At 51.1% G+C, this 19,205-nt stretch overlaps 2 protein-coding genes across 5 annotated transcripts; one reads left to right on the top strand and one right to left on the bottom strand.

The window, feature by feature from the left end:
* Window positions 1–416: 416 nt before the first annotated feature.
* Window positions 417–3,417, bottom strand: CDCA3 (cell division cycle associated 3). 2 transcript variants are annotated; one of them, XM_049824836.1, is made up of 5 exons: window positions 3,290–3,417; window positions 3,084–3,213; window positions 2,778–3,002; window positions 1,605–1,726; window positions 417–1,232 (listed from the first exon to the last, which is right to left on the bottom strand). In XM_049824836.1, the coding sequence occupies exons 1-5, from the start codon at window positions 3,392–3,394 to the stop codon at window positions 1,092–1,094; spliced, it is 723 nt and encodes a 240-aa protein (XP_049680793.1). In that variant the 5' UTR covers window positions 3,395–3,417; the 3' UTR covers window positions 417–1,091. The 2 variants fall into 2 exon arrangements, with proteins under 2 accessions (XP_049680793.1, XP_049680792.1); XM_049824835.1 differs by lacking the exon at window positions 417–1,232 and having other exon boundaries at window positions 1,256–1,726.
* A 385-nt stretch (window positions 3,418–3,802) lies between these two features.
* USP5 (ubiquitin specific peptidase 5) lies at window positions 3,803–19,109 on the top strand. 3 transcript variants are annotated; one of them, XM_049824818.1, is made up of 20 exons: window positions 3,803–3,958; window positions 5,479–5,604; window positions 5,907–5,973; window positions 8,886–9,019; window positions 9,328–9,473; window positions 9,779–9,963; window positions 10,538–10,632; window positions 11,145–11,338; window positions 11,501–11,572; window positions 12,885–12,966; window positions 13,184–13,309; window positions 13,746–13,899; window positions 14,311–14,485; window positions 15,847–15,935; window positions 16,145–16,267; window positions 16,889–17,032; window positions 17,191–17,336; window positions 17,423–17,576; window positions 18,218–18,302; window positions 18,475–19,109. In XM_049824818.1, the coding sequence occupies exons 1-20, from the start codon at window positions 3,851–3,853 to the stop codon at window positions 18,566–18,568; spliced, it is 2,499 nt and encodes an 832-aa protein (XP_049680775.1). In that variant the 5' UTR covers window positions 3,803–3,850; the 3' UTR covers window positions 18,569–19,109. The 3 variants fall into 3 exon arrangements, with proteins under 3 accessions (XP_049680775.1, XP_049680774.1, XP_049680776.1); XM_049824817.1 differs by having other exon boundaries at window positions 16,145–16,336; XM_049824819.1 differs by lacking the exon at window positions 3,803–3,958 and adding an exon at window positions 4,661–4,939 and having other exon boundaries at window positions 16,145–16,336.
* The last annotated feature ends 96 nt before the right edge of the window (window positions 19,110–19,205 follow it).

Genomic DNA, 19,205 nt, shown 5'->3' with positions numbered 1-19,205 from the left:
CCAGTAGCCACCAACCCCTGTTTTCAAGTCTGTTATAGATCTTCATAGCCCAGGCAAATAAAGAAAGCTCACATAAGCACTGCAGGCTGTGTTCTTTCCAGCATTGCAATGAGCTACTGCAAACTCTCCTTCCCCAAATACTGCCAGCTGATCCCATCCAGAGAACTTATCTGCAGGCCTTGCTCTACCTCAGGGTCTCCAGGGGAGGGTGTTCCTACCTATGTCGTAGTTGAGAAGAGGCTGTTAGTCCAGAGGCTTGCCGCCCTAAAAGTGGGGATAGGGAGCTGAAAATGCATCCTTGCAAACTTTGGCAATTTGAGCTCAATTACAGGACACGGCCATTATATTCAGCCCCTATTCCACTCGCTGGCTCCTAGCAACATGCTGGGGTCCCAAGGCTCTGCTAGGGAGAGTTGAAGGTCAACAAGGTGTAGTGACTTATCAACAGAAGGTCAAGATGTTAACGCACAATGCCATCTCATCCTATTTTGGATCTCACCCTCAAGCCAGACCCTTGCCACAGGCTGCTGTCCTTTGTATACATTAGCTTCAGGTCAGTGTAGGCACAGCAGAACTCCAGAAGTGACACTAAATACTCGCCCGCACAGAGCTGCAGCTTCCCAGCCCGTTCTATAGTAAGTGGGTTCAAGGTCAGAGACTTCTCAGCACAGCTCTGTGGTGGCATGTTACAGGCAGCAGACAGAGCTGAGTTTTAGGCCTAATAGAAGGCTGAACTATTTGTTCCTGAATCCTTGTCCCCAAAGAAGACATTGCACTGGGCAAGCAGGGGGCTCCTACTGACCTATCAGGACATAAAGTCAGCAAAAATTTAATGCAAATTTATTCGCTACAGGTAAAAACTCTACAATAAGTCAATACAGCTAATATACAACAGAAGAGCTAAAGTCTGTACTGTGCATAAGACATGCAAAGCTAGGAGAGAGAGTGTGTGCTCTTTCCCTTTTCTGCAACAGGGACAGGTGAAAAGAGCAACCACAAGTCAAGTTTCAGTCTATTGAGGGGTTTCTCGCTCCTAGAAGACTCTCAAAACATAGAAGTAAATTACAGCAAGATCCTGGAAAAGGAAATCTCTAGTTCTCCACAAAAGGACACCGTTGGTTCTCTTTGTTCAAGTCTCTCCAAGCACAGTTCCCAGATTTGAGGCTCCTGCTCAGATCCACCGTCACTTCCTTCTTCTCCCCAAGGTTCTCTCCCAGCGCATGCCTCTTACCCTAGAGAAACAAAAAATACCAAGCATACAGCATAAAACATGAGTTAATTGAGGGTTAGTTTATTCTCAGTGGAACACATAGCCCATTTTCAGACCCTTCAGCTTTGGCTCTCTTGTGACAATGCCCAAGAGTGTTGGAATTCTTTCTACGGCCTAAAGAGAAAGGATGCACTGAAGTGGGCAATATCACGGTAAGGCCAAAGATACAGACATTGAACAAGACTTGGAGGCCTCTAGGGACAAGACTGACCCACTGAAAAACACTTACGAAATCACCAGTTCCAAACTGGGGCCCTACAAAATAAAGAAACTGAAGGATTTGGGGCTTTTTCAGCCCATTCTCCCTCCCACAGTATGGTTCATTAAGGTTTACCTGGCGAGGGGCAGGAGCACTGGGGGAGTTATCATCTTGTAGGATGCTGAGGGGAGAGCGGCCAGTTCCACCAGATGTTGTCATGATTTTGTTATTGGTCTTGCGTCTTACGGGCTTGCTCCCTAGTGACAGAAGGAAACACGTCAGTGTCACAACAAGGCTAGAGGGTCCCGGATTTTAAATGCCTCCTGGCCTTCATCATCTAGCTTGCTTGACTGAACAGCAAAGCCTATTACCCAAGGACTTCCAGGTAAAGGGATCACAGAAAGGTTGAGGTTGGAAGGGAACTCTGGAGGTCATCTGGTCCAAACCCCCTGCTCCAGTATGGCCACCTAGAGCAGGTTGCCCAGGACCATGTCCAGATGGCTTTTGAATATCTCCAAGAATAGAGACTCTGTAACCTCCCTGGGCAAACCTGCTCCAGTGCTTGGTCATCCTCACAGTGAAAAAAGTGTTTCCTGATGGTCAGATGGAGCTTCCTACAGTCCAGTTTGTGTCCATCGCCTCTGGTGCCATCACTGGGCACCACTGAGAAGAGCCTGGTTCTGCCTTATACCCTCCCTTCAGGTATTTATACTTATTAGTAAGATCCCCCTGAGCCTTCTCTTCTCCAGGCTGAACAGTCCCAGCTCCCAGCCTGTCCTCATCGGAGAGACGCTCAGCGGAGTTTTCTGAAGCACAGTCTGTATTAAATTAAAGCCTCTCAGCACCGCTCAGCCATAGCGCTTAGATGTGCTTCCCACCCTTGCTTCCCAGCTCTTCCCAAGGAGAAACTCCAAGGTCCTGCTGAACAGGCCTCCACGATTACAAGCCCGTCTCAGAGAGTGAAAGAGATGGCATTCACCTCTTAGAGAAGCATATTTACCTCTCGATTTTGACTACCGATTGAAAACGTGGTTTTTCAACTCCTGGCAAGAAATCGGTTCGATAAAAGAACAGTTCCCAAAGGGGGCCCCCCCGGCCTGCCCGCTGCAGACCCCCAAGGCCAGGCTGCCCGAGGCGACGGGGGACAGCCGAACCGGGGAGGGGGGGGAACGGACAAGGTCTCCGTGAGGACGGGAGCCAGGAGAAGGCCCACGCACCGGAGGGCGTCGACCTGCTCGTCCCACGGACCGCGACGCTCCCCAGGCACACGGAGCTTTACCCGTGGGACCCCCCCACACACACACTTACCCGAGGAGAAGCCAGGCCCGGCAAGGCGGCCTGGCCGAGCCGGGGCTGCGCTGGGAGAGGGCGGCCTCTCCGCTTCTTCCCCCGGGGCGACGGCGGGCGGGGAGCTCCGTCGGGCCGGTTCTTCCACTACCGGCTCCTCGTCGGGACTGGCCGGTCCCGGCTCCTGGGCCGCGGCCTCGGCCCCGAAGACCTCGCTGAGCTGCCTCACCAGGCGGTCCAGGCTCTCTGCCGGGAAGGGACGGGGGGAGGATGGGGTGAGCCACCGGGCAGCCCACCCACCCACCCACCCGGGGAGACCTCACTCACCACTCGACACCGCTCTCCTGGGAGTGTGGGAGACACCGGGCGTGGGCGACCGCGGGTCCTGGGCCTGCCTGCTCCCCGCCACCGGCTCGGCGGCACCGGGCTGAGGGCTGCCCGCCGGGGAGCTCACCACCTGCGGAGAGAGCTAGGCGTGTGGGGGCGGCGGGCCGGGGTCCGCCGCGGGGGAAGGCGGGCGGGAGGGCGCCTACCTCGATGGGGGTGCGGAAGATGCCGGCGCTGGGGGAGCGGGGGTCGCTGACGTGCGCCAGGTGCTTGTTGTGGGGGGCGACCGGGGCGCTACCGGAGACCCCCATGGCGGCGGGCACCGCGCTGCTGCGCTGCCCCGCCCCACCGGCCGCCGCGATTCAAATTTCCCGCGCCTCGGGAAGCGCCGTCCCATTGGCCCTCTGCGCGGAGGAGGGACCCGACTCGCGCCGCCCCGCCCCGCCCCGCCCCTCATGTCCCGCTGGGGCCGCCCGGCGGCTCCGCAGTCTCCGCCCGGCAACGTCCCGCCTCGCCCGCCGCCGGCCTGCTGTCAATCTCCGGGGAGCTCCCCGCCCCTATTGGCCGAGGAGCCCGGCACCTCCCCCCCAGCCCCACCCGCGACGGCAGAAGGATGGCTGCGATTGGGCCAACCGGCCGGGCGGTGCCGCCCGTCCCCTCCCTCAGCCTCGCCCTTGAGGCGCCGGATTGGCCAGAGCCCGCCTGACCGCGCCGGGCTCCGATTGGTTAGGGTGGGGCCGTGGGCGGTGCAGCAGTGAGCCGCTGTCATGGCGGAGCTGAGCGAGGCGCTGCTCTCGGTGTTGCCGTCCATCCGGGTGCCCAAGGCCGGCGACCGGGTCCACAAGGACGAGTGCGCCTTTTCCTTTGACACGCCGGTAAGCGCTCCCCGCGGCCGGCCCGTCCGCTCCGCCGGGCTGCCCCCGGCTCCGGCCCGCTCCCAGCCCACCCTCCCGGCGGGGCGGGGGGCCGGGCGGCCGCCGCTTCCGCGGGGCGCGATGGGATTTGTGGTTCCCCGGTAACGGGGAGCGGCCGGCGCCCGGGCGGGACGCCGGGTCCTCCGGGACTACAGAGACCGGCGTGCCCCGCGTCGCGCTCCTGCCGGCCGCGGGGCGATGGGGGCTGTAGTTCTGGGGCCGGAGCGGGCGTGGGCAGGTCGCTCGCCCCGTTCGGTCGCCGGCCCGGCCCGCCTGGAGAGCCGGTGCCCCCCCTCTACTCCCCCCCCGCCCCCGACGCCCTACCGGCTCCGCTGTAGCGGGGCTTGCCGGGACGGGGAGGGGGAAGACGCCCCGACCCCGGCCCTGGCCCTTGGCGGCGGCGGGGAGCGGGTCGGGGGTCCCGCCCTGCCCGGCTCTGAGCCTCCGGCCTCACCGGGCGGCGTGGCCCGGCAGGCGGGGGGGGGGCGAGTCGGTGCTGTGTCATTAAGATGGCAGTGGTCCCTTCTCCAGCCGTCTCCACCCCGCCGGCATCCCTGCTCCTCCCTCCCTACCCCCGCCTGGCCTAGGCGGACCTGGGGAGGCCCCGGAGGGCGAGGGTGTCCGCCCCCCCCCCCCCCCGGCTCCTCGGCTTCACCCGTCGGGGCTGTGCCCCGGCCCACCAGAAGGAATTGGGCTGCGGCTGGAAGATACGGGTCCTTCGAGGAAGCAGCACACGGCAGCCTGGCCCTCTTTCCCTCCCGGAGCCCCGCGGGGGTGCCTGTCCACGCACTCCCCGCTCTGACTCTGTCCCGGCTGCTTCGGGTTGGGAAGCAGGCTGAGAGCTTCTTGGTGGTTTCCTTCTTCTCCAGCCTCTGCGTTTGGGTCCCGAGCCCCTTTGATTTAAAAAGGGTATCTCTGCTGAACGAGCGTGGCGTTTTCCAGGTGCTTCTGGGATGGGGAGGGCTCACTCTGTATCCGTTTTGGAGCTGCTCGCAAGCTTTCGAATGCAGCAGCAAAAATAAACAGTGGTCTGTTAACCTTCCTTACACTGTAGTTTGGCAGCATTCCCTGTGGCGCCGGGAATTACGCTTTCAGACAGGGTGCCACGGTTTGGTTGGTGATGGTTGTACCGTGCTCTGCATTTGTGAACTGTGCGTGCTAAGGGCCTTTTGCGCGATAAGCTTCTGAGGAATCTCACTCAGGCTTTCCTGAATCGGTAGCATCCTGACATAAAGGAACAGGCAAATAGCTTATTAAATGCATCATCTTGACAGAAGTACCTGTTCTTCTAGGACAGCCAGGCTGGGGCTTGCCATCTTATTTCCGACTAGCTACTCGGTGGCTGGTACGTAGGAATAAGCTGTAGCCATGATTTAGTGGATAACGAGTAGTGTTCCTAGAGGGAAGTCTGTGCCTATCCTAGCAGTTGGAATGGCATTCTTTACCACCTCCCTTGAGTTTTTATCTCTCCTTCCTCCCAGGAGTCAGATGGCGGCTTGTATATCTGCATGAACACGTTCCTGGGCTTTGGGAAGCAGTATGTGGAAAAGCACTATCAGAAAACAGGCCAGCGGGTCTACCTGCACCTCAAAAGAACACGTAAACTGGTAAAATATAAAAAAAAAAAAAAAAAAATCAAACTTGTTTTGAAATTGAGAGCTGGGCTGTGTCTCTGTATTCAGTCAGATACGGTGTTCTCTCTCCTCAAATGTAACTGATGTTTTTCTTGGTGAATTGAGGTACACCAGTTCTTCAGCTCCGCTTATGGTGAATTGTTGTACGGATTGCCCACGCTATTTCTGCCTGGCCTCTTTCTGTTTTCAGAGTAGCTTAATTTCAATCCTTAAGGCTTGCTACAGCTTGCCCGCCCCCCCTAACTCTATTTCTCCATTTCTTCTCAACGAAACAGAAGGAAGAAGACACCAACTCCAGTGCTGGGGACCCCCCAAGGAAGAAACCAACTCGCTTGGCTATTGGTAAGAAAGCACTTGCGTACCGTATCGTCCTTGTTGTTTCGAACCAGTCGTCTGGAGCTGCCTGGCTCTGTGGCACATCTTTTTTTGCCTGTCCTCTTTTGGGGTAGTTGAAGCTAGTATTCTACAACCGAATTAAAACTTTATGTTTTCTAGTCTGTCTTAGGTGGGCAGTTTTTGCAAAACAGTTGCTGAGGTGGTGGTTTTGTTCTGCGTTCAGAGTTGCATTGTGTTTTCTGTAGATAAATATGTTTTGCATCCTCTCTTAACTCCGTATGCCTGACTCAGCTTGGTGTGGGTATAACCATTGTGGGGCTGTTGCTTTTTAGTTTGCGAAAATGTCTAAGTCTGAGAAAAGTTTGAAATTTCTGATAGAAAACCTGTTTTTTAAACTTGTCAGGTATCAAACTAGTGTTATTTATGTAGATGGGAAAGAAATTACCAGTAAATGCTGTATTAACATTTTGGGCTCGATAGTTCTTTGAAATACAATGCTGATACTGGAGGAAATACACATGAGCATTAAAATATAAAAAACAAGCCTTTTTTTGGAAGAGCAGAGCTGGTGTTCCATTACTCTCTTGCACTGACTGAAAAGGCTCTCATGGCAATCAGCGAAGATGCTGCTTATTTGGAGGAGTCTCTCTTGGCTCCAAATTCAGTAATCTCTGAACCATTATGGAGATCTGTAAAGCAGAGCATAGGAACATTTTTTAGCAGTAACAGGTTCTTGGCTTGCTGGAAGCTGACCACTAGAGGGAAATCCAGAACCTGGCCGTGTACATCTTGGTTTTTGCTCACTTTTTCCTTGGCTGTGCCATTGTGTAGTAGATGCCCAGTGACTCCGCTGCTACCACAGCGCAAACACCAACATTAAGACTTTCAGCTGCTCCCGGTTTTTATGGTGGGGTGAATGGAGTCCCAGTGGTCACTCCTAGCAAAATTGAGACTAGAATCTTTGTTTCTTCAGATAGCCAGCGCTTGTATGTATATTACTATGCTGCTTCTGGAGAGATGAGGCCCGGTCTGCATTATGAGTTATTTCTGCATCCCCAATTCTACAAAGGTCTTGAGACAAGCGTTGTCACTGGGTCAGCAAATAGCTGCCTGTGATAACAGCTTAGTGGCGTGAATGGAGTGGGAGAGAATAAAAGAAAGTATTAGCACTGTGAGGCAGTGATCTCAAATGTAGGAGAGGGGTTTTTTTCCTCTTTTTTAGCTAAACGGTGGTGGTTTAGCTAATACTGACATGGGAGATTTTTTTAAGTACTAGAAAGATGTAGGAGCAAAATGTCATTGGCTGCAAAATGTAGCCTTTGATCTCTCTGTACCTCAGCTTCCCTCTCCATGGGGGGGAAAAAAAAAAAAACCCACAAAGTATAGTGCTTGCCTCCCTGGCTGCATGTTGGTTGGATGACTCTCGGAGTTTGTGGTGCTTGGATATAACCGTGGAGTGGGAGGCAGTGTACCTCATGGCAAGCTGTTGGCTATACATGGGGGGGAAAAGGGCTAGGAGGCACTCTGCTGGCTGAAGACCCTTTTCCTCATCTGCAGCCTCAGAAGGTTCATGTAGCCACCTGAGGGGACCTCACTGGTCTTTTTTAGTTTGTTTAGAGTTCAGGAATTGTATAATACCCTGAGGGATTGCTTTACTCTATGAAGTGATGGCAGGAGATCCTCTCTGGGATGTGCTAAAGAGTTAGCACAGGGGAGGATTATCTGGGTATGTTGTTGCATGATGCTGGTGACTGTTTTCAGGTATTTCTAAAATCACTCAGGCTTGCAGCACCTGCATTCATACGTGGCAGTTTGTGCATAGTCTAAAAAATGTAGGTATTTGAGGGGAGAGTTGCAGGAGATACTGTGGGAACCGGGTTTTTTTTTTTCAACATTTTAACTAAATGCAGTAATGGTTATCAGAAATGTGTCTCACACAGGATTCTTGAGGCTGAGGCTCAACTCGTATTCCCTTCAGAGATTTGTTGCAGCGACAGATCTTCAGAGATCTGTTGCAGAGATCCACTGCAGTCACAGCATGCCATTTTTAAAGAAATAAAGGAAATTCAGTTTAAAAAAAGCATAGGGAGTTAAGGCTGCTAGTAAGCCATGTGCCTTCTGCCCATTTCCCTCTGGGATGTAAGGTGGCAATGCTTGGAAAACAAGGCAGGCTAAGGTTTTTTCCTGAGTACCTATATAAATCAGAAACTGTTCCCTCCACTGCAAATGTTACTTTTTGGTGAGCGTCCATCATGACTCTTGACAACTGGCAAATAACCTGCTGTGTATGGATCTCCCATTTCTTTTGCAACTTCTGGAAAGCATGGCTAGGTGGGCATGAGAAACTACTAGCACTAGATCTTTCCTGAGACTTTTTTGGTAATTCTGGATGTTCCGGTTCCAGAAGAACCCCTGGTTTTCCTTGCTTAAGTTCAGAACTCTGAATTGTCCTTCCTGGAAGAGGCAAGAAGCAGAGCCAGGATCCTTTAAAGATGCTAGTAGAGTAGACCTTTGAACCGGGTTAGAATATGATCTCTTCATGCACATCTCCATTGATTGTCTTGGGTGTACTGTGAAGGATGAACCAGCAGTGCTTTATCATGGCTCTTTCCTGGCCAATGTCTCTCTAGAGCATGTCGTCTTTTTTCTGTTTGTAGTCAGGGTCGGGAGATTCCTTCTAAGCATCTGTAAAAAGAGCTGGGAAAAAACAAACCTATTGTCGTTAGGCTTTGATTTGCTCCTGTGAAGTCCACACCGCCAGCAGAAACTTTGGGATCCAGAAATGGAAGAAAGATTGTGTATCATTGATCTAGGGCTTTGCCTTAGTCGTGGCGCCTTATTTCATGTAAGCTGTGGGCAAAGAAGCTTGGCAAGCTGTTTGGTTTTACCTGTTTCCACAATGCTTTTTCTTCCTGTAGGTGTAGAAGGTGGATTTGACATCACAGAGGAAAAGTTTGAATATGACGAAGATGTAAAAATAGTAATTTTCCCAGAGCATTTGGATATTCCTCGTGATGGGCTGGAGGGACTACCAGACATGGTCAAAGACAGGGTATGTTTGCATGGAGAGCTGTGTTTTCTATTGGCAGGGAGGAAGTACACCATTACAGAGAACAAACTGCTGGCCTGTAAAAGGGATCCTGCAGAGCTGCTGTGAAGTCTCATCTTGCAGTAAGCAGGGTTGTTCTGCACTTATACCATGCTTTATATTACGGAGTCCTGGCTTGTGACGGAGGCTCCTGAATGCTGTCCTAGCACGACTGACTTGCCGATCTGAGCCTAAATGTGAAGTGCTGTGGCACTGGAAGCTTCTTTCCTTGTGCCCTTCATTTCTTTTTTTTCCTGCTGTCCTAATTCCAGATTGCCAGTGCAGTCGAGGCCATCCTGACAGCAGATTCAGCATCACGGAAGCAGGAAGTGCAGGCTTGGGATGGGGAAGTTCGACGTGTTTCCAAACATGCCTTTTCCCTGCATCAACTTCAGAATGATGTCCGCATCCCACCATGGTGAGCATAGTACTGAAACTAAGCTGTATAACTCTGTATCCCAGACCCAACCCCATCACCTTCTTCTCCTGTCCTGGACTGCAGCAGCAGATGGGACATTTTTTGTGAGTCTTTTGAGCGTGCCTTGTCATAGTAAATTCAGGGGAAATGGCAAACTAAGGTATTTCAGGATGTTCAATGTTCTGAAGTAAGAGAGGAATGAGATTGCTTATACTATGGTCAGTGGGTAGTAATGGAGAGGGCTTGAGAGGTAGAACCCCAGGGTTTTCACCCTAATCTCTTTTTTCTCTGTTCCTTGTCAATAGTGGCTGGAAGTGCAGCAAGTGTGACATGAGGGAGAACCTGTGGCTGAACATGACCGATGGAGCCATCCTCTGTGGTCGGCGCTATTTTGATGGCAGTGGTGGCAACAATCACGCAGTCGAGCATTACCGGGAAACTGGCTACCCACTGGCTGTGAAACTGGGAACAATTACTCCTGATGGAGCTGGTGAGAAGGGGGAACCTCTGAAGGTTATAGATGCCAGGCACCACTCAGGCTGACTGTGGTCTCTGACAGGGGAAGTCAGGGAGGATTTCCAGGCTGTTGTTGCCCATCTTATGACCTGGAACATTCCACGTCATCCTACTGTGAACTTTCCCACTCTGACCTGTTTCTTGTGGCAGGCAAAGAACCAGCTGACAAAACCTTGCCTTCCTCCTCCCCTCTCTTGTAATTTGAAGGGTTTTAGAATAGTTATCCAGGTTGCTGCTGTTTTCTGTGGTGGGACATTTATCAAATAATTTTGTGTCCAAAGCCTGAGCAGAGTATATGGCACAGTAACCCACTTCCCTCGCTCCAGACATACATATACCTTGATCAGTGACAAAGCTGTCTTGTCACGTGGTTTGGAGGAACCTCAATATTCTGTCTGTTGTGTTACTCTCCTGGGAAAGGAGAGAAACCCCAGCTGCTCAGTTTGTCAAAACTCCCAGTTCTGAGCACTCTGTTCTCTTCATCCAGCAGTGAACGTTAGATCACAGGCCATGATAAGTCTCTCCTTTTCCTCTCTGTTCCTGCATAGACGTGTACTCCTATGATGAGGACGATATGGTGTTGGATCCCAACCTGGCAGAACACCTTGCTCACTTTGGGATCGACATGCTCAAGATGCAGAAGGTGAGAGGAGGTTCTCCCATAGGCCCAGAGGAGGAGAGAAGGAATTCTGACATTTCTTAGCTGGATCCCAGCTTTCCATGGCTATGCAGAACCATTGCTGGTCAAGAAACACAGTATTTTATCAGGCAGAGAATTGCCTCGTCTGCCTTTCTTCTTCCATTGCCTTTTTTGCCTTCTCTGTCCCTCAGGTTTCCCATGGGGCTCTGCATCAGTACCGTAGGCAAGGGAGGTGCCCAGGCTCTGAGCTTCACTCCCTGGATTCAGTGTTAGTGTATGATCTCTATGCCCCTTTAAAGGGGATGGTTCAGATTTCTTCCATGTTTCTTACCATCCCTCTTTCTGTCCCAGGCATTCAGATATTTGAAAACAATTCTTGTATTTGGCTTCTCTTCTCATTTAATAAAATAGAATGGATTTGACCCCTTATGTTTCTCTACAGCGTTGCCCTTTTCACACCACTGGTGTTCCCTTGAGTCTTCTTTGAGGGTTTTTCCCGTTCTTTCCCTCCACAGACAGACAAGACAATGACAGAACTGGAAATAGACATGAACCAGCGCATTGGGGAATGGGAGCTCATCCAGGAGTCTGGCGTGCAGCTCAAGCCTCTCTATGGGCCTGGGTACACTGGTATCCGTAACCTGGGCAACAGTTGCTACCTCAATTCTGTGATGCAGGTGCTGTTCAGTATCCCAGACTTCCAGAGAAAGTAAGTGAGCTTAATCACTCCTTTCCATTAGCCTGGGATCCCCTGGGATCAGTACAAAGGTCTCCTAGAGCTGGGAGCTTCTGTTACAGTAATCCGGCTCAGAACTGTGTTTTTACTAGCTGAATCCATATGTCCCTTAGATTGCTCTGTTTTGCTTTGCAGGTATGTGGACAAGCTGGAGAAGATATTCCAAAGTGCACCTTCGGACCCCACACAGGACTTCAGCACACAAGTGTACGTAGAGTTTTGGTGAGAGAAGGAAGGCTGAGGCTGCCTGGGTGCGTCCCCTCTGCGCTGCTACAGTGTGCTTTGCTGCAGGTTTCTCCCTCAAGCCTTGCCTCTCTGTTTCCGTGTCCATCACCAGAAACACTGATCCTCAGTGATCAATAAGGATCTAAGCCAAGAAAGTTCAGCTGAATGCCCTAGATGGAGAGGACAGAGTGCACCTCAGTGTTCATGAGAGGCTCTTAAATGTATTATGTGGGGGACGCAGTACCATCTGTTACCACGGGGGGATTTCTGGTAGGCACACTCTATTTGCGTAACAGCAAAAAGGTACTTGCCCTCTGCAATGGAGGCAGATGGCTAAGAGTAAAGAAATACAGAGATTTAGGCAACTTTATTCACAGTGAATAACTTGCGTATGCCTAAAGAGGCTTCCTGCAAGAGGTGTCGTGTGAGCAATAGCAGGAGAATATACAGAAGGAGGAACACAAGATTTGGGAGGGCGTTGCATTTTAAATACATGAATTCTCTGCTACATCTTCTCTAAAACAGCAAAGCAGTATATGGAGTGAAGGAGTGGAAGGTGGGATTTGTGGAAGGGAGTTCTGCGGTAAGGGAGGATTCTAAATTTGGACAGCCTGGAGTAAGTGAGGTGTTCACTGAGGAGGGGGCTAAGTTGAGGCAGCCATATAGATTTTTTGCCTTGGCAAAGGGAGGACTTGGTAGGGTTTGGTTCCAGAAAAATGGCAACAGCAATGGGAAAGGACTGGAGTGATGTGGAACAGTAGGAGAGGCTGAGCATAGGAGTAAATCGCTGAACGTTACTGTTGTCCATTAAGTGCTTCATGCAGACAATCTTTCCCCTGGGAAAATGTGATCAGTCTGCTCACAGCAATGCTATTTCTGGCTCAGACAATTTCAGTCTGCCCTGTTGTCTCCTGCACAGTCATTTAGACACACTGCTACTTTACCCATGTCAGGCGGCAGCTTAGTTTGGCTGTTATGCAGCTGCTGTAAGGCTCAGCACCAGCTGCCCTTGTGCCGGGAAAAGGAGGCTGTTCCTTTATGTTCGGCGCAATGTGCAAGCAATGGTTGAGATTGGTGCCCAGAAGTCTTAGAAACTTTCAAATCAATGATGTCTTGCGGGACCCGAGAGCAGACCAAGATAAGATAATCTTGGCTGGTGCAGCAGAGAAAGCTGATCTCTCCAAGGTTGACAGTCCACGGCAGTGTTAAAGCTGGATGGGTTGATGTGGGTCCTGGAGTGTGTAGGATTGAAGAAACCATTTTGATGCTAACAGTGACTTCTTCATCATTCCAGAGCCAAACTGGGCCATGGACTGCTTTCTGGGGAGTATTCAAAGCCAGCTTCTGCAGATGGGGAACAGCAGCCTGATCAGAAGGTTAGACTTCAATACAGCATCCTCATGATATGTGTGTTGCATGAGGTGTGTATGTTACATGGGAAAGAAGGGAGAACCCTTTCTGAAGACATGTCCTGGCGCTCGTTCCAGGGCCCTGTCACCTGAAGAAAAGCATGGCTAAGAGTAGAGTGCTACATGCCAGGACATATGCTTGGCAAATTATAACCACCCTCCTCTTCCACCTTGTTATTTGCAGGGTATGCAAAATGGCATTGCGCCACGCATGTTTAAGTCCCTCATTGGAAAGGGACACCCAGAATTTTCCACTAACCGGCAGCAGGATGCCCAGGAATTCTTTCTGCACTTCATCAACATGGTGGAGGTAATGGTTGAGTCTATCTGTCAAATCATGGGAAAGCCCAGCTTTTTCTCCCTGAAGCAGGGGGTGAGGAGTGGTGGTGAGAAGCTGGCAATCGAAGCAGAGAGAGGGAAAGAACACAGGGAAATGGTCTGCCTAGCACCTGCAGGAGCAGAGAAGGAGAGATGCTTGGCCATATTTTCAGGGCTAATTCCTTGGAGAAATCTCTTTTGGGAATGGCACAGATGGAGGTGTAAATTGTCTTCTTTAGGAGCACAATGGCATGGGTTCCTGGGGTAGAGAAGTTGGCTCTAGTTTACTCTTTGCTGTGTTTTCAGTGGACTGGGTATAGAAGTGAATACTCTTTAGCCATGTCCTGTGTGGAACCGCTGCTGCTGCAGATACTTACTTCTGGCGTTCTGACGTTACATCTATCCTTCTAATCTCTCTCTTTCTTCAGAGGAACTGCCGCAGCTCGGAGAACCCTAATGAGGTCTTCCGTTTTCTGGTGGAGGAGAAGCTGAAGTGCCTGGCCACAGAAAAGGTGAAATATACCCAGCGTGTGGACTATATTATGCAGCTGCCTGTGCCCATGGATGCTGCCCTCAACAAAGGTGAGTAATGTGCCAAGGCCAGAACAGTAGCAAACATTAGGTTTGGATACTGTACTTTTATTACAGCACTCCTTCAATGAGAAAGGGACTTCCTCAAGGACTGGCTTGCCACATCTGAAGCCAGATTGATCCTTCACCTGCTTTTGTGGGATCAGGCTGATTTCTTCAGAGGTGGTGTGACACGGTGATGTCCCTCTAGAACCTTTCCCTCCGACACCACAAGCTGGGCTGTGATTCAACAGCAAAACAGGACTGCAGTAGCAGAACAGTGCTCTGGAAGACACTGTCTACTTTGTGCTCCGTTCGCGATGGCGTGTATCTATAGGCCTATTCTGCCTCTGGGTGTAGCTTACACCAGTTGCTTTGGAGGTACCTAGAGGTGGTCCTTGACTCCTCTGCTTTATTCTCTAGATGAACTACTGGAATATGAGGAGAAGAAGCGGCAGGCAGAGGAGGAGAAGCAGCCACTGCCTGAGCTGGTGCGAGCCAAGGTGCCTTTCAGCTCCTGCCTAGAGGCCTATGGAGCTCCAGAGCAGGTGGATGATTTCTGGAGCACAGCCTTGCAGGCCAAGTCTGTGGCTCTCAAGTGAGTGTGTGTGAGTTACCAGCTAGGCTATGACGAACTGGCAATAGCTGTGTCTTTGGGGACTTCTTTTAGGTGCTTGGGGGAGAGGTGTTACCAAAGCTTTGTAGTGCTCCACACCCTGGGCCCATGGAACACTGAAGCAGAGGGGGAACCAGTCTGCCAGTGCTGAAGTGATTGCCCCCAAGGGATTACAGTGGGCAGAACAGCAGTGCTAGTGAAATCCTTACCATCAGATTTCAGTTGCTGAGGGGCTATGAAAATACAGTGATATTCCAGAAAACCAGCAGCTTTTACTTTAAATTCAAAATACAGCTTTAAAGTCAGTACTGACAGTATGGCAACACTGGTCTTCCATGGTCTCTAAAATTTCTTTAAAGGAAGTTTTTAGCTTTTAAAGTTTGAGCAGAACACTGAGTGTAACAGATGCGCGAGTTATTTTGAAGAATACTAACTTAAATGCTAATAGCAAGGTTTAAAAAACAGCTTTAATTTGTCTCACTGCCTGCAGCACATGCAACAGTGCAAAGGTGTAGTGAGAAGATTACAGACTTAAGCAGCTTCCTGCTGTGATGCTGCTGACTGTTCTTCTGCAATGAAAGAGTAGTCCTCAAAGAACTGGAAGTGTTTTTCTAACAAATATTCTGTTATTGAGCAATAGCTACTATAAACGAACAGTCAATAATGCCATCACATTGAAAAGTAACATTTTGTTTTGCTTTGAAGTCGTGAGTTGTGTTCAAACTCTTAGTAAGAATTAGCATTGAACTTATAAATGAATTTTATGGGATGTTACAGTTATCACCCGATAATAAATATCTGTCTCTTATTACTGCTTCTCCCTTCACAAATGTTCCCCTCTGTTTCATAGATTCCAGACACCTTCTCTTTCAAACTGTCTAACTAAATAACGTTCAATCAAATTCAGTTAGCTTAAAATTCACTGCTTCTGCTTCGTAGCCAAAGAAGTGCTCTTGTGCTTGAAAGCTTGTCAGTTCCTGCAGCTGTATCTGTCGGTCTAATGAAAGATGTTATTTCTTCCACGTTCCTTAAGGGTTAGACTTTTAATTAAATACTAAAATCTGAGGAGGCTTGTAAAATACAGGATTGGAAAGTAGAGAACGTAGTATTTTTCCTCATCCCCCAAGATTTTGTAAATGTTGCATTCTGTCTCATCTTGTCAGAGCATCTGCTTTAGAAATGGTTCTGTGTTTGAGGAGCTTTAAGCTCAGCATAGGAGAGCTGCGCAGGTGTGTATCCCCCCTTTGGACGTGCCTCCACCCTACTCACTGATTTCTTGAATCAACTAGGTGCCCTCAATCGTTGCTGCCAAAGTATTTAGAAGTATTATTTATCTCTTTCAGAACAACACGGTTCGCCTCTTTCCCGGATTATCTGGTGATCCAGATCAAGAAATTCACTTTCGGTCTGGACTGGGTGCCCAAAAAGCTTGGTAAGGAGGATGAGAAGGACAGAACGTATAGGTATTGGGAGTCATATATGGGTATGGTGGTCATTACTGCAAAGAGGAAAGTAACCACCCCAAAAGGAGCTGCAGACTATAGCATATTGCATCCCCAGGGACTTACCCTTCCTAGATATCCCAAGCGAATCCTTTGTTTCTGCCCCTATGGGGAGGCTGAGCAAGACTGTATCTTGCAGATGTCTCCATTGAAATGCCAGAGGAGCTGGATATCTCTGCACTGCAGGGAACAGGGCTGCAAGATGGAGAAGAAGAAATGCCAGACATCGCACCCCCACTGGTGACACCAGACGAGCCCAAAGGTAGCCTGGGGTTCTATGGCAACGAGGACGACGACTCCTTCTGCTCCCCTCACTTCTCCTCTCCGACATGTTAGTGATTCTCCTCCTCTCTTCCTGATGCCTGACTCATTTCCTTGCTCTCCTTGTCTTGTCTCCCATGCTAGCGGTCTCCACCTGCTCAGACTTTCCCTGTCCCTCTGTCAGCGAATGCCGGCTGCCTCCCTTGCATGCCTGTTATGCAAGGGTGTTACGCAGGGGAGTTTGTTGGTTCCTGTTCTGTGGAAGATGGGGAGGTGGCATGTCTAGAGCATTTAGAGGGGGCAGAGCTGGGGTTTATACAGGATTTAACTGGTAAAGGTATTTTGTTTTCACAAAACACAGTGGGAGGTAAGGGTTTGGAGGGTAGGGAAGAGCCAGGGCTCCCAAGTTCATGAGTTGAATCCTTCTGTTCCCTGGGGTGCCTGTGTGCGAGACTGCGCTTCTGAAGAAGAAAGGTAGCAAAGGATGAGAAGAGCAGAGAGACAGAACTTGAGTGAAACGAAGCCAGGAAATGGTGGCATGGGGGGGCTGTGTGACACTGCACAAAATGGAGCAGGCAGGGCTGGGTGGGAGCGGGTGGCTCTAATCTCTGTCCTCCCACAGCACCCATGTTGGATGAGTCAGTGATTATCCAGCTAGTGGAGATGGGCTTTCCCATGGATGCCTGCCGCAAAGCCGTGTATTACACAGGGAACAGCGGGGTTGAGGCTGCCATGAACTGGGTCATGTCACACATGGATGATCCAGGTACAAGACCACATGGCCATCGTGAAGCTTATTGCATCTGGGCCATTGTACTTCCCGTCCCACTACCACAGCAGAAAACTGAAGTAGTTGGGACCTCAGGCTGTATCCCTTTTGGAGAGATCTAAATGCTCTGACCTGTGTTCCGCTTTCTGCTGCAGACTTCGCTAACCCGTTAGTTCTCCCTGGATCCAGTGGACCAGGGTCAACTATTGCCTGCCCAGACCCTCCTTCAGAAGACAGTGTGGCCACCATTGTCTCCATGGGCTTCTCCCGGGACCAGGCTATGAAAGCGCTTAGAGCCACGGTGAGAGGCATGGGTGATGTCAGAGTGAAAGGATATTCTCAGGAACAGGCATTCCTGAGTTCATAGTCTCCTCTTCTTTCTTCCAGAACAACAGTCTGGAGCGTGCTGTGGATTGGATCTTTAGTCACATTGATGACCTTGATGCAGAAGCTGCTATGGATATCTCAGAGGGACGCTCGGCAGCCGAGTCCATCTCCGAATCCATCCCTGTGGGTCCTAAAGTGCGCGATGGGCCTGGAAGTGAGTTCCAAGCAGTAGGAATGGGGATTTGGGGATGCAGACTCAACACCACTTCAACCTCCTAATCCGTGCAGTACTGCAGGTTTTGGCAGCAGCAGCTGCCACAGAGCTGGTCTGGTTGTTGAGGTGGAAGCAGGGAGAAAAAGGAGAGGGGTGGCAAAGTAGGGTCTAGACCCTTCAGGCTGGGGATTACCTGGAAGCCAGTACGAGAGAGGCAGAGGAAGAGCCATCAAGTGGAAGACAACAGGAAGGGCTGTGCTGCTTTTTCCCAGTCATCCCAGGAGGCTTTTCTTCAGGCTCCCATTGAAAAACCAGGTCCCAGTCTCTGTGGAGAATCAGTGCCAATGCTGCTGGGTGCCACAGGGAGGGGGAATCTCTGCCATTACCCGCCTGGGACCAATAGGCCAAATAAACAGTTGGAAGAGAGAAGGCTAAGTGGCAGTTACCATCTGTTTCCCTGCACATTTGGCCTGCAGACCAAATCCTCACGATCACGCTTGATGGGAGACCCAGTTCTAAAGTACTCCCCTGCAGAGCTTCCTTCAGGGATGCTTTTCTAGAGAGGGTCCTGCACACAGGGTGTTTGGGGGTAAAATGCCTTTCTTTCTCTGATCACTCCTCTCTTTCCTCCTCCTCTCAAGAATATCAGCTGTTTGCCTTCATCAGCCACATGGGCACTTCGACTATGTGTGGGCACTATGTTTGTCACATCAAGAAAGATGGCAGGTAAGAGGGATTTTCATGGCATAAGGAGGACTCAGAGGTACAGCTTTAAATCGCTGTCCTCCCCTGTTTCTTCAGAGGTCTTGGGGGGTCGGGGATGAGAGTGGGTGAGGGGAGTCAGGTCTCGTCTTAGCCGCAGAATAGCGTCCCTGAGCTCCCCTTCTGCCCATTGCAGGTGGGTGATCTACAACGACCAGAAAGTCTGTGCTTCTGAGAAGCCCCCCAAGGACCTGGGCTACATCTACTTCTACCAGCGGATTCCCAGCTAGAACATCCTCTTGCTGTGTGTGGTGGGGGGAGCGTGGGCTGAAGGCGTGGGGCACAAACGGGTGGGGGCAGTGAGGATAAAAGCAGGGTCCTTCTCTCCCCTGCTCCTCTTTCCCCACTCGTCCCTTCATGGCGACACAGGGGGAGACCAGAATTCCCTGACTAATAGACTGGGGGCTGGAGCCCCCCATGGACATGAGTGAAGGGGGTCCGGGATTGGGGGTGGGGGGGTGGGGGGTGGGAATATCTGATTCTATAGGAAACGTCCTCACTGTCCCCACCCCCGTGTGACACACAGCCCTAGTGCTTTGCTGCTTGGTGGGATAATGCCACCTCCTTGCTGTCCAGAAAGAAAGGAGGGGGCTTGTGTGTATGTGTGGCTTATGTATGGGGGGGGGGGGGGGGATTCCTCCTGCCTGCCCTGCCGGGGAGGGTGTGGGGCTGGCAGCAAGGTGGGCCACGAGCGGTGTCCCCCCTCCCCCCCTCCTTGTGTGCCCTTTACATGCCAAAATACACGAGGGACAAAATAAAAGTCAAAATACCCCCCCTGGTTTCTGTCTGTCTGACCCCCCCCCCGCACACCGAGGACCCGCAGCGGCAGCCGGGACACGGCGGGGGGCGGGGCCAGCGACGAAGGGG

This window comes from Accipiter gentilis, chromosome 21 (assembly GCF_929443795.1).
Source record: "Accipiter gentilis chromosome 21, bAccGen1.1, whole genome shotgun sequence".
NCBI lineage: Eukaryota > Metazoa > Chordata > Aves > Accipitriformes > Accipitridae > Astur > Astur gentilis.
The sequence above is the reverse complement of the archived record's forward strand: the minus strand, read 5'-3'. Positions and strand labels throughout refer to the sequence as shown.